Source organism: Sylvia atricapilla, chromosome Z, assembly GCF_009819655.1.
Source record: "Sylvia atricapilla isolate bSylAtr1 chromosome Z, bSylAtr1.pri, whole genome shotgun sequence".
NCBI lineage: Eukaryota > Metazoa > Chordata > Aves > Passeriformes > Sylviidae > Sylvia > Sylvia atricapilla.
The window spans coordinates 11,435,727-11,461,968 of NC_089174.1; the positions used below are offsets into that span (position 1 = coordinate 11,435,727).

At 39.5% G+C, this 26,242-nt stretch overlaps 1 protein-coding gene across 1 annotated transcript in view; it reads left to right on the plus strand.

Moving 5' to 3' along the window:
• Window positions 1-26,242, plus strand: part of MSH3 (mutS homolog 3) — a 91,179-nt gene that overhangs the window by 45,433 nt on the left and 19,504 nt on the right. The window contains exons 13-19 of the mRNA XM_066339742.1: window positions 5,864-5,996; window positions 13,699-13,886; window positions 16,379-16,547; window positions 18,727-18,791; window positions 20,130-20,246; window positions 21,835-21,942; window positions 23,520-23,634. Of these exons, the coding sequence (XP_066195839.1) occupies window positions 5,864-5,996; window positions 13,699-13,886; window positions 16,379-16,547; window positions 18,727-18,791; window positions 20,130-20,246; window positions 21,835-21,942; window positions 23,520-23,634 (895 nt within the window). The remainder of the gene's footprint in view (window positions 1-5,863; window positions 5,997-13,698; window positions 13,887-16,378; window positions 16,548-18,726; window positions 18,792-20,129; window positions 20,247-21,834; window positions 21,943-23,519; window positions 23,635-26,242) is intronic.

Below are 26,242 nucleotides of genomic sequence, written 5' to 3' on the forward strand. Positions count from 1 at the left end.
TATAGTATTAAAGCCCTGTAGAATGGTATTGATAATTGCTATTAGTCTGAATATGCTTTGTCCACAGCAGCTTAGAATGACTGTCAGTGTAGCAAATTCAGAACTGCACAATTCAGGACTCCAGACAGTTCCTTATCTACTTCTGAAGGAGAGGAAGTGTAAATTTGCATTACTAATGCAGCATGACTTGCTTGCAGGATATATACTGTACTGTTGGGAAGGAGAGGGTCTCTTTACGGTGAGATTGTTAATGACATGCCTTTTGTAATATAAAATAATGTCTTGTTCTGAATTTTCTCACTTTGAATGTACTGAGTGCTGCTTTATTTATACTTCTATACACAAAGTATAATTCTGAAGGAAAGTCTTTCAAGGTTGACTTTGTCCTTGTTCTCTTAATTAAAATATCAGGGCAGTAAAACAAACTGTCTAAATGTCCTTGAAGAAACCTGTCTTATTTTGGACTTAAACTGATTCCTATTTGATTTCATCTTCATCCAGAGCAGGATTTGATATTTTTTTTCCCCCGGCAGTAATTCATGAATAAAATCCACTGATCCTACAGCAGGGCTAAATTTTCCTCCTAAGAATAACAATTTTGTAGAATCAGTGCCAAGATAAAATGCCCAAATGCAGGTTACAGCATATGCCTGAGATCTCAAAATTGTTGTAGGAAAGAAAAAGATTGCAGCATCATCACATGTATTGATTCATTTTTGCTAGCTGTGTTTTGGTCTCTTTAAATGCTGTGTTTAATTCCTTATAAAAGGAGCAATCAGGCATTCATTCATGTTGGCTAAAGTAGCTAATTGTTCTCTTTTTGGGCACAAATAGCTGAAATACATTGTGTATGAACATAAACAAAAGTGTTTGATTACCATTTGCATATTTTGGATGTTCTTTTAACAGATGTGAAGCTAAAGTTTACTTGTGTACTGCTGTTCAGTGTTTGAGATCCATTCAGGGAGATTGTCCTTTCCTGTTGGACCTCTCTGGAGATGCATGAGACATCAGGAGTTTCAGGAGTAAAGTACTTAAAAACCAAGTGAACAGAACCGGAAGGATTCTTAATTTTTTTAGGTTTTGCTTAAATTCAGTGCACTAATTATGATATAGTTACCCTTGTTTGTACTTTTTCATTGGTGCTAATGGATAAAATTCCAGTGATCACACCAACATTTAACAAATCAGGATTCATGCCATAACTGAGCCAGTTTCTAGCTTAAAACTAGAAACTTCAACTAGAAACTTCAACTAGAAACTACAACTAGAACTAATTTCACGTAGGTCAGGAAGCAGAGGTGAAGGGTGGCATCTCAGCCTTAAGGGGAAGGGAGCACCCGAGATGGGCAGGGGCTCATGGCTGAAAGTTATGACAAAGGTCGGAGGGTACACAGAGGGTCACAAATTTTTGTTAGTAAATAACGTGCTTGGCAGGGAAGTTGGTCTGTAAGTCCTGAGTGGGATGAGCACACTGCAGTGGGTTTGACCAGAGGGACAGAGTGAAAGGGGGGAGAGAGGAAGATGGATTAGAGAAGAGGAGAGGAAAAAAGGGAGAGGGGGGGTCACCTTGATGTCCCTGGCCCCAGCGGCAGTGCAGCTGATGGGACATCTGTGCCCTGGGGTGTGCACGCTTGGGCCTTCCTCCCTGCGGGGATCTTTTCATGATAACATCTACTGCCTTGGAGACAAACTTCTGGCTCTCTGTGCAAAGCAGTTATGAGAGGCAGCCTGTTCCAGACGTGTCTGGCTGGAGGAGGGTCAGAGGCTTCAGGGGTGTTGGGTGGTCCTGACCCTGCTGCTTCCTGACCTTGTTGCTGTGCTGTGCTGATCTCCGGCAGGCATAATACAGATGTTTGTCCTGGAAAAAATGCATCCCTGCCTCTGCAAGGGCCCTGCTCCAGCCTGAGCAGTCCTTGGCTAGCACTGCCAGCAGCCTCAGCTGGCTATGCTGCCGTTTCCTGTCAGCGCTGGGGACTTCATCCACCTGACCCTTAGGCTTCTGCAGTAAGCCAGGGTTTTCTCTACTTGTTCTTTAAAAGGACATCCTGAGTTTATAGACGGCACAGTGGTAATTCTACCAGGGTTGTGGGCTTTAATGGCATTAATTGCCTGTCATGAAAGGGAGTGGTCTAAAGCAAAGGATACTCTGTACCATTTAACACGGTCTTTAACTTCATCAGGTCATCCAAAGTCTTCATTTATCAACTGTGGTCTGAGGCGAAGTCAGAAAAAGCCCCATAATATATAAGTGAGTAATCTGAATGATACATTTTCATTCTTTACAGTGCTGCAGTTAGAAGGCTGCTAGGCTTTGATTTAGATACTGTAGTCCATGAAAAGAGCCATGTTTGTTGTTTCATACCCTTAATTATGTTTTTAAGGGGTTGAATTCCTGTGACGGACAGTTCTGCACATCACTGTTCTCTTAGAATGGATTTAATAAAATTAACTTTAACTGTATTCACTCTTCTAAAGTTATGTCCTTAGCATGATGAATTAATTCATACTGTATGCATTTAGCATAAGTTAAGAGATTTCTCATAAATTTGTATTTATTTACTTTGTATTTAAATAATACCTTATGTGAATGAAAATGTCCTTAGTTCTCATATAGCAGTTACGTTATCAATTTCACTCTGCTTTAAATGTAAAGATATATTATCACATCTAAAAATATTAGGTTTGTTTTCTGCAGGAGAGACCAGCAGATCTCTGTTACCACATCAGCAACCAGCAGTCCTGTTTAGGCTGCTCAGATGTTAATTCAGTGCAGTGCTTTCATGTCTGCAGTCTTCTGCTATGTCAAAATAATTTTTAGTTCAGGATTCAAACATCATCTTCGCATTTTCTAATTTTCTGTATTGTTCACTATTTGGCAGCAGAATAATGCAGGGGAGTATCTCATTATTTCACTTCAAGTAGTCCTTTTAAATGACTGCAATAACAATTCTGCAGTTAGATTTTGTTATGTTTAAATACAGTGAAAAGTGATTTTGGTATTGTATTAATGATGCTATTCTTAGATGGAGGGTATGGCAGAAGTAAGAGTATTGCTTTTAGTCAACTGAATTATGTTACATTATTCCCCAGAAGATTGCTTGGAAAATTGGATAAAGCTCAGATTGCTGACAGGGTTTATACAGATGAGAAAGAACAGGCTAATATTGCGCCTAAATGCAGCATGAAGTAGTAGCCAGTTTAGCTGGCTATTGAGTTTCTTTGCATAATGTTAGATCCAGGTTTTCTGGTGGTGGAATTATTTTCCAGCCCGTGCAGAGATTGGCAACCCCAAACTGTATATTATATACGTTGGATAACTGTGCAGTGCCGAACAAATTCCTTTAGTGATGCCTTAACAACTGATCAGTGTAATATATATTTTTATATATATATTGACACTCAATAAAATGTTTGTTAATTTAAGTCTATAAATATTTAAAGTTTAAAAGCATACTTCAAAATCCATCATATGTTTTTATGGTATCTCATCCCAGTCCTTCCTTCCTCAGGGATATATGGTGTTTAAGACAATTCTTTGCTGTAGTTTCTGAATTTTGAAATAGTAATCCCACTAGGTTTTCTTTACAGGTGGAAAAAAATGGGTCATTTGGTACTGAATGCCATTTTCCTAATCCTTTCTTATTTGTGGGATTAAAGCAGAAAAACTGCATGGATGCTTAGTTTTAGATTACTGGAGCTCCAGTAACACAGCCATATGTGAGGATGATTAAAGTGCAGATTAAGCTTTGGAGGGAGGAGTTTTTTTGAATATCTGCATCTATTTTACATATTACTGCCAGTTTTCAGTTGGGCATGTAATAATAATATTGTTTAAATTAAGACACAGTTGTGCCTTCTTAGAGTGCTTTTTATAATGAAAAATAAAGGTTTTTATCTTCTTTAAGATACATATGTTTATAATTTAACAGTTCAGTACTCCCTCATGTGGAGGAAATATGTTCCAGAGTTTCAAATATAGCAAAAGTCAATAATTCTCCATGAAAATGGAATTGTGGGTGGTGACATTGACCCTTCAAAACATCACTGTAACTGTTTGCTGGCATTGGACTTGTGTGCTCAGGGTGTTCTGTGACTGTCACTGATGTCAGCCCTGCTCAGGTTCCTCCCTGTGACCCAGCTGTCACTGGGAGCTGCTTTCCAGTTGCTTGGCTGCCCACAGGAATGGGGGAAATTTTTAAAATTCATGTGCTGGCAGTGCTGGAGCAGTGGATAAGGTGTTCTTGTGACCCGCAACAGGACTCCTGAGCATTGCCTGCTAAGTCTGACCTTTCTGTTTTCCTCAGGGTTGGGCAAAAAAACCCAGTCTTGGATAGTGGGGTGTTGTGAGTGTTCTAGTGCTGTCAGAGTCTGCCCCATCCAGGGATAACAGTGAGATCCCAGAGTGCCCAGGCAGCCGAGGCTGTCCCTGTTCATATGGCAGCAGTGGTAGCTGCACCTGCCCATGCACCAGGGCACAGGTGGGCAGGGCCATTCTGCAAGGCTGCTCTGGGGATCAGGGGGTGTTGTCTGTGACAGGTGGGGAGCTGGTTTTACTGTTTGACATAAAGAAGTATGGCACTGAAACAATCCTGGCACATGGAAGCTGTTAGATTTGTGTTTATCTGAGAGCACACCCAGGGCATGATTTTCCCTTTCACATGAAGTGCAATAGAATTTCAAGGACTCTTAGATTAACCTGTTCTCAGGGCCAGAGGCCTCTGACTGCTGGACTGTTGTAATGTCTGCAACCTGTGGAGGTGCCTAATTTCTTTGATTTTCTCATGGACACTATTTATGAGCAGCCATCCTGGCAGCTGGCCTGAAACTTCTGCAGTAAAAGGCATGGGCAAGGCAGGCAATCTTCCAAAAATCTTAAATTTGGATTGCATCCTTAGTTCCCTTCCCTTTGTGCTGTCTGAGCTCTTGGCATCTTGCTGGTCCCTGAGATTGTGGGCTGGGCTGCATTTGCACACACATATCTGGGATATGAAGTGTCTGCATAGAAGAGCTGATTTCTTCTTTAACTGCATGGGTGGATGGGCTTTGGATACACTCATTTACCTCCACTCTAAGTACTTCTCTAGAAAGCAAAAGGAAGACAATTTGGTTACAGAAAGCAGAAATGGAGTTATCTCTGTAATCTACAGCCAGTCCATGGATATGTTGGAAGGATACAGAGGAGACTGGCGTGAAACTTGCTGGTAGTTGTCCATTTTTGCAGCCCTTTGCTTTTAAGGATAGATTGAAAGGAACCTGCCAAGAGCTATGGAATCACCTCCTCTGGTTAAAAGAGTGTTTCCTCACTTCAGGAGGATGTTTCCTTGACTTCAGTCCTGAAATAGGGAGATAAATGTTACAGGTTTTAGCAAAAAAAGGCAGGAAAACCAACACAGTTTGGACCCATCACTGGTCAGGATCAGCCACAGAGGGAAAAATAGTGAGGGGTATCCACAACCTGCTGGAATAAAGTATAGTACATGGAGTGCAGGTGTGAACTCCAAACCCTCTGCCCATCCTCCAGGCACTTGTCTGTTTATTTGGGGTGGAATACTCAGTGTTACTCGTGTTACTACCACCAGGAACATGTACAGAATCGGGCACTGAAGTGTGTCTTGGGCTACTGTGAGCACAGACGAGGGAGAAGGAGCTCATGTCCAGGATCTTGCTTGCATTTGGAATGAAATCCCAAGATTCTCTGCATTCTCAGTTATTTCACTAACTTGCTCATGAGGATGTGGCATTAGTCAAAGACTAAAACAAATCAACTCAAAACAAACCAAAGGAAGATGTTCGTTGCCTCCCTCTTCCCCTCAGAGAAACACAAGGTTTAATTTTTGATCTTCTTCTTCTTCTTTTACAGTGAAATAAATGCCCGGCTTGATGCTGTGTCTGAAATTCTGCTGTCGGAATCCAGTGTGTTTGGTCAGATTCAAAATCTTCTTTGTAAGCTCCCAGATTTAGAGAGAGGCCTCTGCAGTGTTTTCCACAAGAAGGTATACCCATCATTACGCTTACTGTTTTCTAAACAACATCATTCTCTTTTAGTGTACATCCTTTGGTTCTGCATGTTTGTTTAAAAATATTTTCTACTTAGCAGGATGGAAGCTGACATGTTAAAGGGATGTGGGTTTATAAAATTCAAATGTGATAAAACCTTACTTTGTGATCAGTGATTTGCTGATAGAAGAAATGTTTGGGTAGGGTTCTAAAACACGTACTTTGGATTGCTAATGGTGACAGGAAAACATCTGCAGTATTCATGATTTAGTGTCTGGATTCAGAGAGGTCGGATGGTGCAATAGGCCCTTTTGCCATGAATTACTTCCCTTTAAATCAAAGCTTTGCATTCCATATGCTTACCTAAAATCACTTGTCCAAGTGGATGTTGTACCACTTGGATGTAGTTAGCTTTTTGCATATGAATGTTGGTTTGTTTATAAATTCTCTGGTTTGGACCTCACTCCACATTTTAATAAGAATCACTTATGAGTGATGAGACATTGACAATTCTTAGTTGAAGCAAATTAGTGTGCCAGTGGCACCTGTGGAGTACTTCATGTTCTTCTATTTCACTGTTCTACTTTAAAGTTTTGACAGTTTGTTTTAGATAAAGGAATAGATGGGTAGAACAAGAGCAAAGTTGAATTTTTTTGGATGGTACACCATAGATTTTTCCTGTCACTGAAAATCTGAAACCCAGTTATTTTACAATTTTTAAAGCCCTGAAGTGCTGCAGTGTTTGGAAAGGCTTGTGTGTTTCAGTGAATGGATACAGAGGTCCAGCCATAAGGAAAGTTGAGAAAAGAGGAAATGTGCACCATTTTGCCCATCCTCATATTTACATGATACAAATGTTGGGTTTCTTTGTCCAAACAACTGCCTAGGAAGTAGATAATTCACTTTTTAATGGTTTAACTAATTTCATGTTTCATACATACTACTATTTCTAGGAATATATCTGCATTTCACAATATCCTGGAACTGCTTTGCTGCTGCCCTGTGGGTTTTTTTTCTTTGGTTTGTTTGGTTTTGTTTTATGTTCTATATGTACTTATTTCTTCAAATGTCCCTCCCTGCTGTAGAACTGCTTGCCTTTCTCAGCTTTAAGCTCACTTTTAGGTGGAGCCAGGCAGAGACCCTGGATTTTCATGCAGTTTTTGAGATGAGGTGACAATGCAGTTTGTCTGAACAACAGCCCCTGTAGCATGAAGATATGTGTTTAGTGAGTCAGATGTTGGAAAGAAGCTGCAGGAGAGGAGAAATGCTCCAGCAGAATCCGTAAAAAGGGTAGATGAGGGGGGAAGGCTCTAAGCACACGCTTTTCATTTGAGAATTTGCTTCCCCTGGTAAAAGCCTGGGTTGTGGAGAGCACTCTGGAGAGGCCCTGAAGCACTGAGTAATCCCTGAAGACCTTTAGGACTTTGAGGAGATGGCAATATTCCTGAGAGACAGGGTCTGTTCCCAATAAAGAATCAAAAGCAAACACTGGGAAACTGATTCTGAAGCACAGATGGTGAATATGGAGCCTGAAGAAAGGTCCTAGCAAAGCAGATATATATTCGGGAACATGGAGTAACTGGGTTTCATGGATTTTTTGTGTTCCCTTTCCACCCCCCACAAATGAATGCTGCCATTTCAATTCCCACTACAGAACCCTTTTCCAGTTCTGTTAATTCCAGATGTCCATCTCCCACATGCTCAAAGTGAGATTCAGTGCCATTTCATTCCATTAAGGGATCCACAACTCTGAACGAAACATGCTGATGGCTTCACTGAAGGAATGAGCTTGTTAGTTCAGTGTCAGCTGCAGGAAAAATAGGTGAATGTGACAAGCATTTCATCCTCCAGGCCCTTTATACTTCAGTGAAGTTATTATTCAAGGAGGTGTGCTGTACAAGGAGACTCTGAAGTGTACAGAGATGGCTGGGGTGTCTCAGTCATTCCAAACATTATTTGGAATGTTTTTTACATTCAGGTCAGCCACTGCAGAAATTTTACTGTGCAAATCCCTGTGCATCCATAACCTCTGGAGAAGACAGAAGAAAATGAAGGCAGAGCAATGGCCCGTAAGGCAGAGCATCCTGATGGGAACTCTTGTGGTCTGAATTAATGTGGTTTTTTTTTTTTTTTTTTTTTTTTGTTTTTTGGTTTGTTTTGTTTTGTTTTTTAGGACTGCTAATAGGTCATATCTGATAGCATAATTCAAGCCGCCAGTTGTCAATTGTTAACCTGGTCCTTCACATTTACCATTGCCTCAAACCTCAGTTTTTCTGATTTACCCCGCCTCAATTTTTTTGATTACCCCGGGTATAACCAATCTGAAATTAGAACAGTATTTTTGCAGTGGGAATTAGGTATTACCTTGGGGGTTGCAGTTCAGTTGTGATTTTGCCCCAGCCTGGAAAAGGACTGTGGGAGTGGTTAAGGAGACAAGAGCAATATTGCAGTTGCCATGGAGAGAGGAATTACTTCACAAGGACTGGTTGGTGTTCTCGGTTTGTGCAGGTCCAGCACTTGACACCTCACCAGGAAGAAATGCTCTCCACTGCAGAGGGGTCTCACTCCTCTCTGTGGAAGAAAGAAGAGTGGCTGGAGATGAAATGTTTGAAGACTTCTGGGTAGCATTCAGAAGCTGACTGCAAAGGAAGTCTGAGAGACAGGGAATTTTAATGAGTTTTGTCCCAATAGTGCCTGGAGCTGGTGCAGAATCAGGCCTTGGTGACAGAGGTGGTGCTTGGAGTTTTCCAGCATCACATCAACCTCAGGAGAATCACCAGCACAATTTGCACCACAGATATTTCCTTCTGACATCAGTGGGAAATACAAGTGGCAGGACCTACTTTTTCTTGCCTCAGTTAAAGTAGAGACCATTCAGCTGTGCCTTGAAGTGTGGCAAAAGAGAGTCAGTGACTGATATTTGAGCAGGTTTTAAAACCAATACAGAGTAAACATGCCATTTGTACTTCTAAAAATGTGTCCTACAGGGCCAACCTGATGTTTCTTGCTGTTTTCATGCCTGAGTTTTCAGTGTGTTTCAGAAGATAAATATTTATACAGGCTCAACCCATAAGTGTTTATCTTATTTGTACCCCTCGCTCAATAAATATTATTTTTTGACTAAAGCACAATCACCAAAGGAATTACCATAACAATTGGCCATTAAGTGTAGAAAACAGATTAAAGGGGAGCTATTTACTTAAGGAGGGGGAGCAATAATGAAAGCTTACCACCATCTGTAGTAAAACATCATTTCAGTTTGTTCTGCCTCTGACTTGAACCCCAGGCTCTCTCTCATTTGTAGTTCCTTACAAGCTGCTGCAGTTGGGAAAGCCTGTTTAGTTCTGGATCCGGCTCTAAAGGTTTCCTGTCGATGTCAGGCTGCTCACCTGAGCAGGATAGAGCAGGCAGGTACTGCAAGGGGTGTGTTTGCAGCCTGTCTGCCCACAGCCTCCTTAAGGGGTTTGCCTTCCTGTTTTCAGTGAATTTTTCACTATTTCTGGGACACAGGCTTGTAAGAAGACAAGGGTGCAGCTCAGCTGGGTGCCAAGTGTTAAAATCGTTCAGTGATGCTAAAAATGTGCCCTTACCTGGAAGGTACATTTGATATTTCATTGAAGAGTGCGTGATTTGCAGAAGATTCAGAGAAAAATGTTATGATTTTGGTTGTTTTTTTTTTTTTTTTCCTTGAATGAAATGAATAACTGTTACATATGCCCAAGAAATTAGTTACTGTTTGTATAGAATGTTTTAAATGCATTTTCTCCAAATGATAATCCTTTGACCTCAACTAAAATATACCTTGTATTTTTTACTTCTTTTTCCTACTATCGTAATATCATGCACATCTTGCTTATACTACAGTTTTAATCTTTTAAAGAGTCTGCAGCATAGATATTTTTAGGTTTGCAGTGCTAAATGCTGATTTGAGCAAACTGATCCCTGTTAAGCTGATTAATATAAAGTCATAACAAGGGGACTTAATAATCTTAAAATTAAATGCCTGATTTTTCCCAAATCAAAGTCTCCCTATGCTAAAGAGATAAAGGCGGGTATTACAATTTGAAAGAAGTGATAAATGTATACTGCATTTTGACACCCATGTATTTTTTTTTAATTTGAAATGCTTTTAACTTGGAGCAAGTGGTTAATGGCTCTTAGCTGTGGGTCTCTGTTGGAAACAATTTCAGTAATGCAAACAGGGCTGAATCACTGTCAGTGTTGCTGAGAGGGTGTTAGATCTCTGTGATCTTTCCTGCATCCATTTTCAGGACAGTTTGATAAACAGCTGGTTGAAACTATTGTTTGGCATCACTGTCAATTCTGATGTTATTTCTCCAGTGCCAGAGAAGTTACAGCTATCATTGGTGTAATCTCAAAAGTAGAGTTCAATAATAGCTTTGGATAAACTTGTGAGAATTATTCTGTGAATGCAAGACTGTTAATCCTGCTTTATGTAAACAATTGTTACTGTATTTCTTACTGTATTTTAAAAGCTTCTTATTTATAACACAGTATGTATTTTTTGTGAGGTTACCTAGGGTTTGAATGGAATCAGTCCCACTATACTAGAGCCCAGATTTTCAGAGTTATTTGAATTTATCTGTTCCAAGTTATCTGCTCAGTAAATTATTTCTGCAGTGGAGATACTAAATTTTAGATGTGAAGTCCTGCAGTGTTACTAAAATGGAGTGAGGGGAAACAGGAACACCCTGAATTAGCACAAAAGAGCTGCGTTCACCCCCATTCTTGGGGATACTGTTCAATGAGGTTGTTTGCAGTAAAACACGATGAATTTCCCTTTCTCCAAAGGTCTGTAGTCACAGAATCAAATGGTGACTACACCAGTGTGGTGTAGGCCATCAGAGTTGCTGTGAGGAACTTGCGTGTCTTTATTAACCATCTGCTCACAAATCTCATAACTTTTAAGAGTTGTTTTAAGTGCCTTGAAATCCAGCTTTCTTCTCTTCGTGAAGCCTGAGCTTCACCAGCCTCACCCTCCTTGCTGGCAAACAGCTCAGCCAGGTGTTCTCACCTGTACGCATGGACAGCTCCCTTGCCCACACTGCCACAGATCATGCGCTGATCAGAGCCCTCTTTATTTCCTTCTTTCCTTCTTTAAAAAAAGAGCAATTAACACCCCCCTACCCCGAGAAGCACCTCTGTGGAGCTGATGTGTTTCTGAGTGTGCATACTTGCTCATTTTGTTCTGGTCACTGTTCTTCTGTGCATCACTCTGCTGCCTTCAGGGACCTCCTGTGCATACTCTGGAGATGTCAGGATTTTATCTGGCAGGATTTTATCCCTCACCTTCATGGATGTGGATGATGATGGTGATGACATCAGTCAAAAGTGTTTTATTTGACTTTGAGTCCAAGCTGCGATTCATCATTTGTTTACGATTTCAGGCCTCTCCTCTGTGCTTTGATTTCAAACACCGGTGACATACTTACTCCTTTATTATTTTGTTTAATTTTGTTGTCAGAACTTTTGCAAGATAGAAGCAGTAAGTCCCAGATGATCAGAAAGATGATGATAAATTGCAGCAAGTGCAAAGGAACTTCAAAGTTTTCATGAGGCAGAATAATAGATCATTTATGAAGCAAGACTGAAAGACCTTTTTTTTTTGTTAAATTGATGATTAAAGGAGAACAGAAGGCTTAGAAGTATTTGAAGGGTGTTAACAGCAAAGAAACAGTTCAGTTAGTGTAATACAAAAGGGTAATCTAGAGATATTTGGATTAACTTAATGGAAAGGAAAATTGTGCTGTCTCATAACACTTTCACATGATGATAGTTGTTGCATTATGGATTAGTGGTAAGCACACAGTATCTTGTAATATATGGGCCTGCAAGCAGACAAAAAAAAAAACACACAGAGAAAAAATTGGAGCATTCGTAGGGAAACCTCCTAATGGGTCTTCTCTGTCCTACAGGACTCAGTGGTACTGTAAAACACATGAGCTTAGGTTTTCCAGAAACATTCAGGGTGCAGTGTCTGTGGCCCTCCCAAATTCCTAACCATGGTTAAATTGCATTTTGTCTAATATTTGATTCTGTGTTTGTGTACAAACATTCCTTGGGAATAACTGCAGTGGAATAAATGAGAGAATCGCCTTAGTTCTTGCATTTGAGTGTGGGAAGGAAGAGAAAGAAAAATTTACTTTTGGGGAGAAATTGAAAGACAAAGGATGATAAAAATGTAGATGTGGTCTGTGAAATAGTGATTCACTGGAGCCTACCTCTTCTGTGAGAAATGTTGTACTGGTCACCATACAGTCCTGTCCAGAAATTAAATTCTAGATTGCTGTGGTAGAAGAGGAAAAAAAAAAATCAGAACAGAAGGATGAGCAGACAAAGAATATTTTATATCCTACTGCCTTCCTCGCACCCTCAGGTGAGGAAAATAAACTGCTTTACTTTCAGCATTGTCAGTTGACTGTTACAAGAACTTCAGAAGGTTAATGGTGGAATATTTCTACAGATCAGTAAAATATGAAAAGATACCAGCAAAATTATTTGTAGACAACCTTTTTCAAACTTCCTGAAACAAATGTCCTGGGACTGTGACTGAATTCAGCAAGGTTTGAGATCACTGAGTGTTTACCCATAGGACTGGGTTTCCATGTGCAGCACAAATGCAAACCCAGTACTGCACAGAGCATTTCAGAGCCAGCATTGCCTCCTTGGTCAGTCTCTGGGGCAGCTGGGGTGATTGGGAGTGTGCAAAAGGGAATTGCTCCAGGAGAGGTGGTAACTGCTTGAAAAGTCTTTCCTGAAGAGGAGCTAAAGGTAACAAACTGTGCTATCACCAGGGAGCATGCAGAACCCAACAGAAAAGTGTTTGAACCATATCACAGGTAACCTTGACGGTTCAGAAGAGGAGAGGAGATTCTCTTCTAAAGCTGGTGCTTTTGGTGAGAAGCTGCTTTAAGGGAGCCAGTGTGCTCCTGCTCTGTGCATGTCATGAATGAGACGCTGGCAGTGCTGTGTGTGCTTGGCCCCAGTGTGGGGTGTTCCCTTTTAGAGAACATGGAGACAGAGAGTAACCCTGGATAAGTGCCTGAATGAAGTGGGAGAATCTTCCCTTGTGGTGAGGAGAGGATGAAGGGTGGGCCGATTTGTCCTCTGTCCCTCATCATGCAGGGCTGGGAGCAGCCAGGCAGAGCCCAAGCTGTCAAGAGCTATAAGCACTTTAAACAGGGTGCTAGGTTTCCCTTTCTCTGCATTTTTTCTTCTCCTTCGTGTGTTCTTGTTCCCGGTCTCTCCCTGTTTGTGCCTGACCTTGCCTTTCAAACCTTATCCTGCCAAGGTAACACTGGGTTGCACAGGACCATGTGGATAAGGTGTGTTGCTCCTGAAATCACCCAACCTTCTGTTTTTGCTGTTGACACGTTATTGCTCCTTTTTCTGCTCTCGTCTGCACATCTGCCCCCAGCAACAGGAACACTGGAAACCAGCTCTTGACAAATTCCTGAGGACAAGGATTGAGACAGTTGGTGTGATTGATTAACCCTCCTAATTAATGAGGCAAGATGATGCAGCTCTATTACTGTCCATACATTTTATTTGGCCTTCTGTCACATTCTGAAAAGGCAAAAGAACCTGTTAGTGAAAATAGATAATTTGAAAATATGTATCAATGCAATGATACATATATTGTAATTGTAATGATTCAGATATTCCTTCCCTTTTCAGTGCTCTACCCAGGAGTTCTTCTTGATAGTTAGCACCCTGTCTCGTCTGGACTTGGAAATTCAAGCTTTTGTTCCAATCATACATTCCCATGTGAGAGCTCCTCTATTAAAAAACGCACTGTTGGAAATCCCAGACCTCCTCTCCCCGGTAAAACAGTATTTAAAGATCCTTAATGAAGAAGCAGCCAAGTAAGTAGAGAAAATACATGATTCTTCTGTGCCTCCTAGGCTTTCTGAATAAATGTGTTCAGTTATGCAAATTATGCATCCTGGTTTAATACACCTCAGTTTTATATTTTTTTACTTACATTTATATATGTCCTTTTAGTTAAAGCAGAAGTTGTTGTTACCTATGGCTTATGTTCTTTCTTTAAAGTAGGTGAGGGAGTATTTTGCCTAGTGGGTGTCTGCCTCAGGCTGAATGTTTTTTTGAAAGTTCCTTACCTATTTGGGTGATGGATTTACAGGAAAATATGTTTTGCATTATGTTAATTTGTTAAACAGCTTTTTAATTTATTTTTTTAAAGAGAAGCTATTTCTTTTGAAGAGAGACTTGACTTTCAGCAGAGGGGCAGCTCTGCTGTCAGCAGTATGCCTTCCACTATTTTTGTGAGGATTCATCAAAGCTGTCTACCCTTTTTTTCTCAATTATGTCTATTGTTGGTCCACGAAGAAACAAAGATAGAGAAAGAAGATGCTAAATTGGAATTAATATGCATTATATTAGAGAATATCTTTAAATAATTTGTTGTGTACTGTTTGCTCTGAAGAACTGTTGCCTCCACTGTTACCCCTGGATTCTTTGCTGAGGTTGTGGCAAGAAGTTTAGTGTGTTGTTATATGGGGGCAGTATAGCCTTAACTTTTATATTCAGAACAGATGAAAAATAAACATTCACTTTATTTATAAAACATTTTTTTTATCTTTTCCGAACTTGAAAAATTGAAAAATAAATCTAAGAATCAAAGCTTAGAACTTTATTTTATTTGCTTCTGATTTAGAGATGGACCCAAGGTGTATAAATTTAGAAGCTGAAAAGGGTAGGATTTCCTCTGCCCATTGGCAAGGTGGGACTATGAAATTTCTGCTAAACCTGGTGCCCAGTTGTAGTTGTGACAATTTGTGCCAAAACAAACTGTATCTAAATTATACAAGATTTACTGTAAGTAGGTTCATAACATGGGGTATTTTTTCCTGTCACTGAACTAACAATGGTTAGAATAGTATACAAGATACAAATGATCTGTAGAATGATACAAATTATCTGAATAATTTACATTTATTCAGAATAATTAAGCCAACTTACTTTGTGGCCTTTATGTATCTCAAGTGTATGTGGTAGTGTTATTTTTACTCAAAAACATTTCTTTGATCAAAATCATGGCTTCTACTCACATCCATCCATCCACACACACACTTGTGCACAGACAGCATCACATGTTATCTTGTTATGAGGTGTAGATAAAATCCTGTAATTGTTCTCAGAAGTATCCCTTTGCTCCAAGTTGGGTTTTTTTTACAGGGAATTTGAGATTTTGGGATTTGTGTTTTTGGAACTGTCAGTGTTAAAATTTTTTGTAGGCATCGTGTAGCAGTGACAGTCTTCACAATCAGCTGCTGGCTACTTATGATCTTTTTTTTGCCTTGCATTCCCATGGAAACTAGTCTAATTAGCACAAATCATTTTTAAAAATTAGTATTGTACTTTAAATGGCATCTTCACTGTCAGTTAATCACAACGATGATGGAGTGCACAGCCAAAGCACAGCTCTGTTTTACCTGTCTTGCCACTGGCTCCAGCTGTAGCTGCATTTGCAGGCAAAGGGGTGGTGGAGCAAATAGAATATTAGATTTTTTTATTACTTCCATGTTATAGTACTTTCAGTTGGCTAATTACTTGCTCTCCACATATTAGTTTTCAAGGTAATTGTATAATTAACTTGCAGAGTTCTGTATTGGCTCTAAAATGCAAAGTTATATTGCAATTAACGTAGAGCTGATCACACTGCTTTTTATTGTTTGCCTGATACTTACTAGGGTAAGTTAATTTTTTTTTTTTAATTTTTTTTTGACAACTGTATTTTTAATTGCTTGTTCGGCTTCCCAGTTTTAACCATTTGAATGGCATTGCTTGTTTCAGGTTTCAGTCCTAAACTGACCTAGTACTGCCAAAACAACTCTGTCATTTTTTGACACTGAAATTAGAAAAGGGCATTGTTTTGCATGTACTTAAAAGTATTCTGGGTAATCTTTTCTGAACAAAAGAAGGAAGCTGCTCTGGGAAAGTACTGATGGCATTCTGCTTTGATGAGAGCCTTGAAGGGGCGATTTTCTCATGCAATCCTTACAGAAATATGCCTAAATCTCACCAGATTCTAAATGTGTTGAAAATCTGTATTGGTGGTATGCAGAAATTACCTGAAGTTTCACATTTAACTGCAGTAAAGGTGTTGTTAGCAGTTGCGGTGTACAAAGTGCCTTTCTGTTCCTGTCATGAGTACAGCAGCTTTCAGTAAATGGGCTGTACTGTGTATGACCAAGCACCTAAAAATCTGTATTCAGAAGGGAATTAAGCTAATGTTCAAACAAATAGGAATAACAAAATAAGGATGCAACTGGTAGAAGTGAGGTATATTCTCTCTCTTTTTACCATTATTTTATCTTACATTTCTTATGGATAGGACTGGAGATAAAACACAGTTGTTCAAGGACCTCACAGACTTCCCTGTCATCCGAAAGAAAAAGGAGGAGATCCAGGATGTGCTTTCTAAAATCCAATTGCATCTGCCAGATATTTGTAAACAGATTAAGAACCCTTCTGCAGAGTATGTTACAGTTTCGGGTCAAGAGGTACTGTGGGGTTTATTATGTATGACTTTACCCATTCTTACCTAGAAAATAGCTTAAAAGCAGGACCTAGCTGGAACTCTATTCAGTGTGTGTGGTACTTCATGAGGGCATTTGACTACAATCTTTTGTACAACTTTGAAGAGCAGCTTTCTTACCGTGTGATTCCTTTATTTATTAAGTCAATCACTTTAGTGACTTAAATAATAGAAACACATTAGTGCAGTTGAATTTGGTTCAGTAATACTTCACTTTTCTGTCTGCATAAAACCACATACTTCCAAGGTTAATTGTATGGCTATTAAGTACTGGAATACTCTCAGAGAACCAGGAAGCACAGCATTTGGTTAATTTGAGGAATGGTGAAAGGATTTCTGAGTACTGAGTCAGACTGTACTTTGAAAGATGGGAGAGAAGGGGGAACAGTATTAAAGAATGATAAGTGTTGTTTTACTTCCAATTCTCGGAAATGGTGTTCAGGACTAGAACTTTTGTTCATGGATGTTGTACAAGTGTGGGCAGGATGTGAGCCAGCAAACTGAGAGGTTCAGTGGTAAAAAGCAGAGACAACAGATCCTGCCACGTTTGTGGGAAAACTGAAAGGAACAGTGAGGTAGCACTGCTCAGCGTTGTACTGTGGAATTGAGGGTAGGAAGCTGAGAAGAACTCTGCAGAGAATCGGGGGAAGAAAGGAGTTAGGGAAGGGATGAGAGTTGTGAAAAGAAGAGAGGAGGGTGTGAGGACAGGGAGGGAAGGGGCTGGAATTGGCCTGTGGGGCATTTAGGAAGCTGAGAAAGATCCAAGAGACACGTAAGGGTGCAAATAGACACTGCTGAAAATGAGAGAAGGGATGAATTAGAGACAGCAGCTTTTGATAAAGACCTGAAGTGGGTGTTCCTGTTGAGGTGAAGCTGAGAACAGGAGACACACAGCTCAGAAGTTGAGTAGGCTGTCAGCACAGGGGCTGAAATCCAAGGGAAAAGTGGAAGAGTGTGTTTGAGTATTGTCTGAGACGGGAAGAGCAGGATCTTGGTTTCTCTCAGGGAAGGTTTCTCTCAGGGAAGCTGGGTTAATAGCTGCCATCTGTGTGAAGTAAAGGAAAAGAGAGGAACTGATCAAAGAGGAGAGCATCCAAAGTACAGAAAAGTGGTTTCAGAGGCAGCAGTAACTGCACACATTTCAGAGAGGAGGCCTTTGTAGTGAGGCACAGCTCAGAAACCTCTGCAGACAGATATGTCTGGGTGCCTCGATGAAAGGAGCTGCAGAGGCTGGTGATAGCTCTTATTTCATGACATCTGGTTTGAATGTTTAACAGACACCAAAAGAGGCATCAGAGACAGGTCAGAGAATATGGTCAGTGAGGAAAAGAAAAATGCCAGAGGCATGGAAGTAATGGAAACTCAGTTGTATGAGAGGAATAGAACAGAGGACAAGAACAGGAATTAATTTGATTTGAGCTCTTTTTTCCTTAGATCTGTATGGTATATTCTTCCTATGTTCTTGTAGCACCCTGATAGATGTAAAATTCAAATGTTCCTTCACAATAGAGAAATACCTTGGAAGTGTTTGGGTGAATTGAAAATTAGTGCACCCTGTGCCCGCTCTGTTCTTGTGTTAGGATTGTTATCCTTGTTTGTTCTTGAGAATGATTTCTGGCTCCTCTGGAAGTTTCTATCTAAATCTTATTAGCTACAATGGAGAAGTTTTGCCAGACATGGGTCTTGTGGCTTTCTGTAAATGTGGTCAGGTTCTGTGTTAACCTAATCTCTGCAGGAAATTTGTTTTCCAGCTGAATTCTGTGACGTGAGAATGCCTCAACTCTCTGACATCCAGGACCTTAGGCTATTGTTACAAAGATAGCTGACATGAATCATATAAAATAAACATGTCATGTAAATTTCACTGCACTGAGCATCTTGACACTGCTGCTGGTTTTCCCTGTGCCTCCTTGTCTGACCCCAGGCTCAGTCAAACCTGAATCAAAGTTCTGTAGGTGCAGAAGGGTTATGTATGTCATAACCCCAGCTTTTTGTGGGGAGAAAAGAACATTGCTTTCTGGTCTGCTCTTCAGGCTGAATATGGTTTTCCTCTGATGCTTGCAGTTTCTGGATAAATGATGATTCTGATTCTCTAGTCTTCCTGACTTCCCATGATGTGTAACATTGCATTTCTTTTATTTCAGTTTTTGATAGAAGTCAAGAATTCCCATAAATCATCTGTGCCATCTGACTGGGTTATGGTTAGTAGGTATGTAAAATGTCTTTGAAGTTTGTTCTGTTTTAATATAGAAGAAAAAACAAAAGGTATTTTGGTATTACAATTCATTACATACACATTCTCATTGTTCCATATGTTAGGTTTTTTTTTTTTTTTTTTTTTTTTTTTTTTTTTTTTTTGCTTAAAACCCAACCAAATTGTAAATCTATAGCTTAAAAGAAAAAAAGCCCAAGCAAAACTGAGAAAAATTAATTTATTACAATATTTGTTTCTACACAGTACATCCTCAGAGCACAGAAATACTCACCCAATCCTTCAAGGTGCATGTACTGGTGGTGCCAGATCTGTGACCTTGATTCAGTTGTGCCTGTAGCTTGCACATGCAAATCCTTTATGCAGTTTTGATTGTTATTGTTTTATTTAGAAAGATTGAAGTAGCTGTGCAAACATCTGCTTATACATCTTGGTAAATTCAGTGTATTTGAAATATCATTTTATTTACTCATCCAGACCATTTCTTCTTGCTTTGGTCCTTGGTATAATGTAAGCTTGATTTTGGATAATTTTCCAGCAAGTGAAACAGAGATGGACTGATTCATGTAGTTAGCTTTTTTTTCTTTTCAGTCATTTGATTTATGATTTGAATTATTTGAATACCTGAAAGTTACAATGTCCATGTAAATGCTGAATTCACTACAAGCCCCAGTGTGTAATGTGTGAGCACAGTCATCCTTCAGCAAGTTGAGCACTGTTCTGATGCTGTATTCACTTATGCAAGAATTAACATCAAATCTCTTTTAATTAAACTTCTTTTATTACTCAGAAGTGCACAGATCAAACAGAATTAACATGGTGAACAAATTACAGCTAATCTGGATTCTGTAAAAGAATGCCTGGATATGCCAAATTGAGTCCTTAATGAAAATACATAAATAAATAGCAAGTATCTCAAGTGAAAATTACCAAGGCAATCTGTGTTAACTACATTGATTTCAGGCTTATCATGAAGTTTTTCTCTTTACAGTGAATTTGTTTTTGTCTAGTTCATTGTATATCAACCAGTCATGCACTTGGCCAGCTATTGCTGAGCAGTTTTGTGAAATATGTAAACTTGGGTGATAATGCCATGCTGTGCACAGCATTTCAGAGCCGTCTGAGTGGGCAGTGGTGCCGTGAGCCACCACTTCATCCACAACAGAGGTCACTGGAATCAATGGGGTTCGGTATCACAGTGGAAGAACTTTTTTTGAAAACACCCATTCTCGAGGCTCACGGAGATTAAAAAAATGAGTCCAATTTTGCATGTGGATGGTGCAGCTGATTGCTTGGTAACCTTGATTTCCAATGAGCCCTCTCTCCCCGCTGCAGCACGAAAACCGTCAGCCGCTTCCACTCGCCGTTTATTATAGAAAATTACAGAGTCCTGCAGCAGCTCCGGGAGCAGCTCGTCCTTGACTGCAGCGCTGAGTGGCTGTGCTTCTTGGAGTGAGTGCACCAGACAGAGACAGCTTCTACCTCTGTGCTCTGCTCTTGTATAAGAACAGAAACAGAAAAATGCTTATTTTATTAAGACGTTAATAATTACGTAGTCCACACCAGCTTCACTGGTAGTCAGTTAAAATGCTGTTCTTTGTTTTAAAGCATTTAAGGGCAAGATCTCTGAGCCCAGTCCTGAGACCAGCAGTGATGTCTCTATGCTGTAAAATTCTGATGAAAATACTCTATTAAGTATACAAGGTGTTTTCCAAAGTTTGAAAAATATTATCACAGCATTAACAATCTGAAAGTACAAGTGACTCTGAGTGAAACTGAATCTAGTTGTTTTAATTTGTTTTATTATATTACTTATTAATGTTATGTAGTAGTTTTATTATTTTTTATGTTTTGTATGCTACCCTGACTTGTGAGTGTTGGTTAGAAAGTGGGAGTTTTATTGTCCCTCACATCTGGCATGTGTGTTTGTCTGAGATCAGAGTTTTCAGTCGGGTTATTTGCCTGTTTAGCCAAAGGATCTTTAAAATAGGAGTTTAAAAAATACTTCCTGAACTTCTGAATGCCTTTAATTTTTCTGTTGCCTGATTATTTGTTATTTTTTGCTTGCATGAATTGCAGAACTGCTGAAATGTTCCTTGTGTCATGCAGTGGTAGTTTGCAAGAACTTAACAAGTTCCTGCTCAAGTTGTCTCACTGGATTTGCTTCCCATAAGGAACCCAGAAATTCTGAAAATTGAGTAGAAACTGGAAAAACATTCCAATTCATACTTCTCTAGTTGTGTTTCTTTTGCAGTACTATAAAACAGTTCTCTCCATGTTTACTTGTTTGTTCTCAGTAGTGCTGCAGGACAGCAGCAGACAAAAAGGAAAGACCTATATCTAGGAAAGTGCTCCTCTTTTCCACCCCTCCATTCATTTATGTGTTTGTTTATTAAATTTTGCTCCCCTGCTGGTTTTATATTCCGTACTGTAGCTTTGAGACTAGGAGAGAGGAAAAAAGAAATTCCAGAGGACTAAGAGAATGAACTTCACTGAAAATTCCGTTCTCCTGATAACATCATTATTGTACTGGGGATGCAGCATCATAAATTGAAAATGAATTCTTGAATTTTCTGTTGAAGATACCATAATTCATTGAAATTTTAGACAGCTCCTGTGTTCAGACACTCTTAGTTTGGTTCTTTTTTGACTGTAATTTTGGTTGAGGCTGAATCAACAGTTGGGATTCAGCTGCTGATATTCTTTATAAAGTCTGATAAATTGTGGCATTTTTGTACACCTCATCTAGGCAGCAGGGATCAACAGCTGACCCTTTATGAGCTATCTAATGAATTTAATTTTGCCTGATTTTCTGTGCTTAAAAAATAATTCACTGTCAGAATGGGAGGTGAAGTCCACCTTGATTAAAGTCCTCAAGTGGTATCTCATACACTGCTGGGAAATTTGGATTCAGACTGATTTAGAGAGCACAGGAGCCCTTTGAGGAGCTTGCACGGGGTGCATTTTGACACTCCTTTTGTATTTTTACGGGATTACGTCTTTCCCTATTTGTGTGTAACTTTTCCCTGTTTTGATGCAGCCATTTCAGTGAACATTATCACCCGGTGTCTAAAGCCATTTGTCACCTAGCAACTGTCGACTGCCTGTTCTCATTGGCCCAGGTGGCCAAACAAGGAGACTACTGCAGGTAATAAATTTCTAATTTTTAATTTTTACGTAGGATTTTATATGGAATTATAAGAGTGTATTCAAACAAATTATGTTTTAATATGTGTGCCATGATAAAAAAAATACTATTAAAGTTGTTTACCGTAGTTTCACCTTAATCTGATTTTGCAGAGCAGTGTTTCTGGACTTAATGCAAATCTGTAAATACTGCAGTTCAAATCTGACATCTTACTGTTTGTTGTCTGACCTGAGTCTAGTAGATGATAGCTTACTTACATGTAAATAAATGTGGTATTTTGCATAGACTTTTTCTTATTTACTGTTTTTTATTCTCAGCAAGGTCTGAGCTTATGATATCTTTCTGATACCTAAGAATGTATGATATCTGAGGTATGTTTCAGGGTGTATCTCAGGTAATTAATAGATAAATATTAATTCCAGCTTGCAGAGCACTGGTGGTGCCTCAGCTGGGCTCATGTGTAAGAGCTGCTGAGCTGAGCTGCTGCCTGTGCCCAAGACTCACACACAGATAGGGGGATGAAGAGAAATCCACTTGCAAATACTTCTGCTTTGAAACATCATTAAGGACAATATAGATCACTTCTGGGCTCTTGGGATCTTGTGTGTCTCTCTATCAAAATCTCTTTGAAAATAATTGCTCACTTATTTCGGTATACTCAGATGAGAAAACAAACTGAAATCTGATTAATTCACTGGGTGGAATGTAAATAATTCACTGAATTTTAGAGTGGCTTAGAGCTTAAAAACCAGGAGGAAGACTTCTCAGTGAAATCTTAGCTGCAGGGAAGGTGTCAATAATTAATTTTGGAGGGCTGCTGAAGGAAAGACAGGATTTTAGTATTATTTTGGAGGAATGTGTTTTGGTTTGTGAGGATTGTTTCCTATGGCCCTGCCTGAGGCAGGTAAATGAGTCAGGTCAGGAGCAGGGGTGTTGGAGAGTGGTGAGTCCCTCTTGCAGTGTGCTAGGAGGCTCTTCATTTGCACAGACAATTCTTCAAGGCTCTGAGACAGTGAAGTGGAGCTGTAAAGGTAATGGTGTGGACAGCCCAGAGATCACCATCTCATGTTTGAGTGTCCACTCTGCAGACTTTAATTGAATTTAAGTTTATGAAATGCTGTTGAAGGGGTAGTATGAGGCCTAACACTGTCCATATATTGGTTTCATCTCAGCTGTACAACTGTTGGAATTATCTTTGTGCTAACCTCCCCACCCCGTTATCGGTTTGTACCTCTTTCCTCAGTGCTTTGTGTTCATAGGGTGCCATTTATTTGATTTCCATTTTCTTTTTAAATTTCATTATCATTCTTCAACCACAGAAAAATCTCACTTCCCTTTGTAGTCCACCCAAATTGTTAGTTATTTCCAGTCTTAAAATTCTGTGGCTTTATTCCATATATTTTTCTCAGGCAAAGTATTCTTTAGAAATATTTGATGGCAGTAATTAATTTTTGTAATTTGTATTTTTTCCACAAAAACTTACATTATAGGTGACCATCCTGCAGGCTTCTGTTATAGTAGTTTTACATAATCAGTTACAAAGAACACTGAGATTAATACCTTTCCTTTTTTTGCAGACCAACTGTGCAAGACAAGCGGCATGAAATAATCATAAAAAATGGGAGGCACCCTGTGATCGATGTTCTGCTGGGAGAACAGGATCAGTATGTTCCAAACACCACCAGTCTTTCTGTAAGTACCCAGAAACTGGTTGAGCTTCAAAATCATTCAGGAGAAGAAGACTGGTGTGAGCTTCTTTGCCAGTAAGTTGAAATAGGTGATGTAAATTGTGCAGCCTGTTGGGCTGCATTTCAGAGAGGTGTTGCTAGATGTCACCACATCTGTTCTGTCCTTCTGCGGATTCCTTGCAGCCAGATGCTCTTTTTACATCCTTGTTCAGTCTCAAGGCATAAAGAAAAGAAAAGTAATCTCAAAATCAGGAAAATAAGTGTTTCAATCAAATGGTTATTGTCAAAAAACAAATGAATAATTACAGGGTTTTTTAACAGTATCATCTTAGGGAGTCTACATATTGTCAAAATTCTAATTTTTAGATTTTTTAAATATGAAAAATACATATTTAAGGTTCAGTTTTTCAGATTAATTCTAAGATTACTTGTATTTTTTAATGTATTTCTCTACTATGCAGTTTCCTTTCTTTATGGGAATATTAGTGTCATACAGCCTTTTTTCCTGATAAACTAAAATCTGTCTTCTAAATAACACCCCTGTTTGAAATTTGTTGTTAAATATTTATCTCTCCAAATACTTTTATAAATATTAAATATCTGCTCTTAATGAATATAAAAACTACTTTCACTTATCTCTGAGGTCTCTCTTCCTCTTTGTACACTAAAAATAGGAAAGGTATGAAACAGCTGCCAGAGTGGGACATTACTGTAAAAATAGCATTTAAATTTGTGTGTATTTCTTGTGGAACCTTTTTATGTGCTGTTCTATACTGAACAATGATACAGATACTTTGTAATACATCAGAGAATGTTTTCAAAATTGTCAACTCGAAACAAGCGACAGATGACACTTCCAAAAAAATTCAGCGTGTCATTTGGGAATCATCATGCACTTTTTCCTCTTTAGTCCCATTCTTCTGCTCACTTTCTGAATAGTGAACATTACAAAACCAAGTTATCATGGAAGAATCACTTTTGCTTCTACAGTTCTTTGAGTTCTCTTTTTCTTGAGAGAGGTGGGTGGGAACTAGTTTATTAAAGTGTCTCCAGTTTTCAACTGATGAGTTTGAATCAGCAGGAACATCATCTCCCATCATGTTTTCAGCTGAAATGTTGTCAAATATCTAACTTGAGGAAAAGCTTTTTTTTAATCCCCTGAAATAAACAGCTTATTTTTCCATTCCCCCTCTCCTCCTCAAACATTTGTGGGTTGTTTCAGAACTTTTAGCTTCAGCTGTGAATTCCATGTTGGCTTATGACTGCATCAGCTGTAAGGACAGAGGGTTCTCTAGTCTGATATTACAGCAGATGTTCTTTCTGAAAACCAGAACCCTGGCAGAGCAGCCATGAATCCCACAACATGGCTGGAGGGAGCCTGGACAGACACCAGACACATGCAAAAAATTTGTGAATCCTAATTTGTTGTGTTGAGCCCTGATGAAGTTTCAGTAGCAGTACTGAGTTACACTTTGGAGACTAGAATGTTACGAATTTTGTTCTCATATAGTTATGTGCACGTTATTACGTCCAATCCTTTATTCCCCATAATGGCATTTTCCACATTTTGGCTGTATTGTGACTTCTGTATGGATGGGGTTTTTTTTCACAAAGCTGATCAGCTTTTTACATGTAATATATACTGATGTCCTGTATCTTCTCTAATACCTGATTCATAACATAAGTGACAGTCTTGTCTGCTTTTTATGTGTGTCCCTGTAAACAGAATGAAAGCTGAGTCTGAAAGCCAAGTCTGAAGATTTTGAGACCTGCTACATGGATATTTTTTGGTTGCTGTTACAACAGTGCCTGATCAGTGCCAAGTTACCCACATAGTGTGACTAATGTCCATTATGCACAGCTTGTCCTGTCTCCCTTGCCCCTCCCATGGGGCAGTGGAGAGTGCTGGCTTCTGTTTCCATCATCACTTGGTGCATTTCATCAGATGCACCCCGTGGAAAAGTCTAGCTGTGTGATGTCCTTGCATAACTTAAGCTCTTAGTATTTCTCACAGTCTCTCAGGCTGTGAGAAAGCTTTATAGGTTCATTGACAAGTTTTAATTTTGTATAAGCAATTGTCTTGCACTAGAGAAAGACAATTTTATTCTGGAGCTGTAGACACATAGCAGTACTGTGGGGAGTCTTACAGCTGAGATGAGTTCTTGTATCTGATTCCATTTTCTTGGGTCTGGTTTTAATGATTAGAGACAGTGATGGAGGCTGAGCATGGTCTGCTCACTGTGTCTGTGTTACAGTCAAGTATTGCCAGATTCAGGAATGTCTTGATGCCTTGTAGCCACTCTGAAAGTACTCATGTCATACCCAGCCAGGCAGTTATGAATGTAAAGTCTAGGTCAGGTCTTTGCCCACCCAATCTTCCCATTTGACACTGAGAACTCAGACTGCAGAGGAATCCAGATCACAACCAAATTTGGGCAGTGCTGGCTCTGCTGGAAGCTCACAATTTTTCCCTTTCTCCAGAGAAATTGCACAGAATCCCAGAATGGTTTGGGTTGGGAGGGGCCACAAAGCTCATCTCATTCCACCCCCTGCCATGGGCAGGGACACCTTCTACTATCCCAGGGTGCTCCAGCCTGGCCTTAGACACTTCC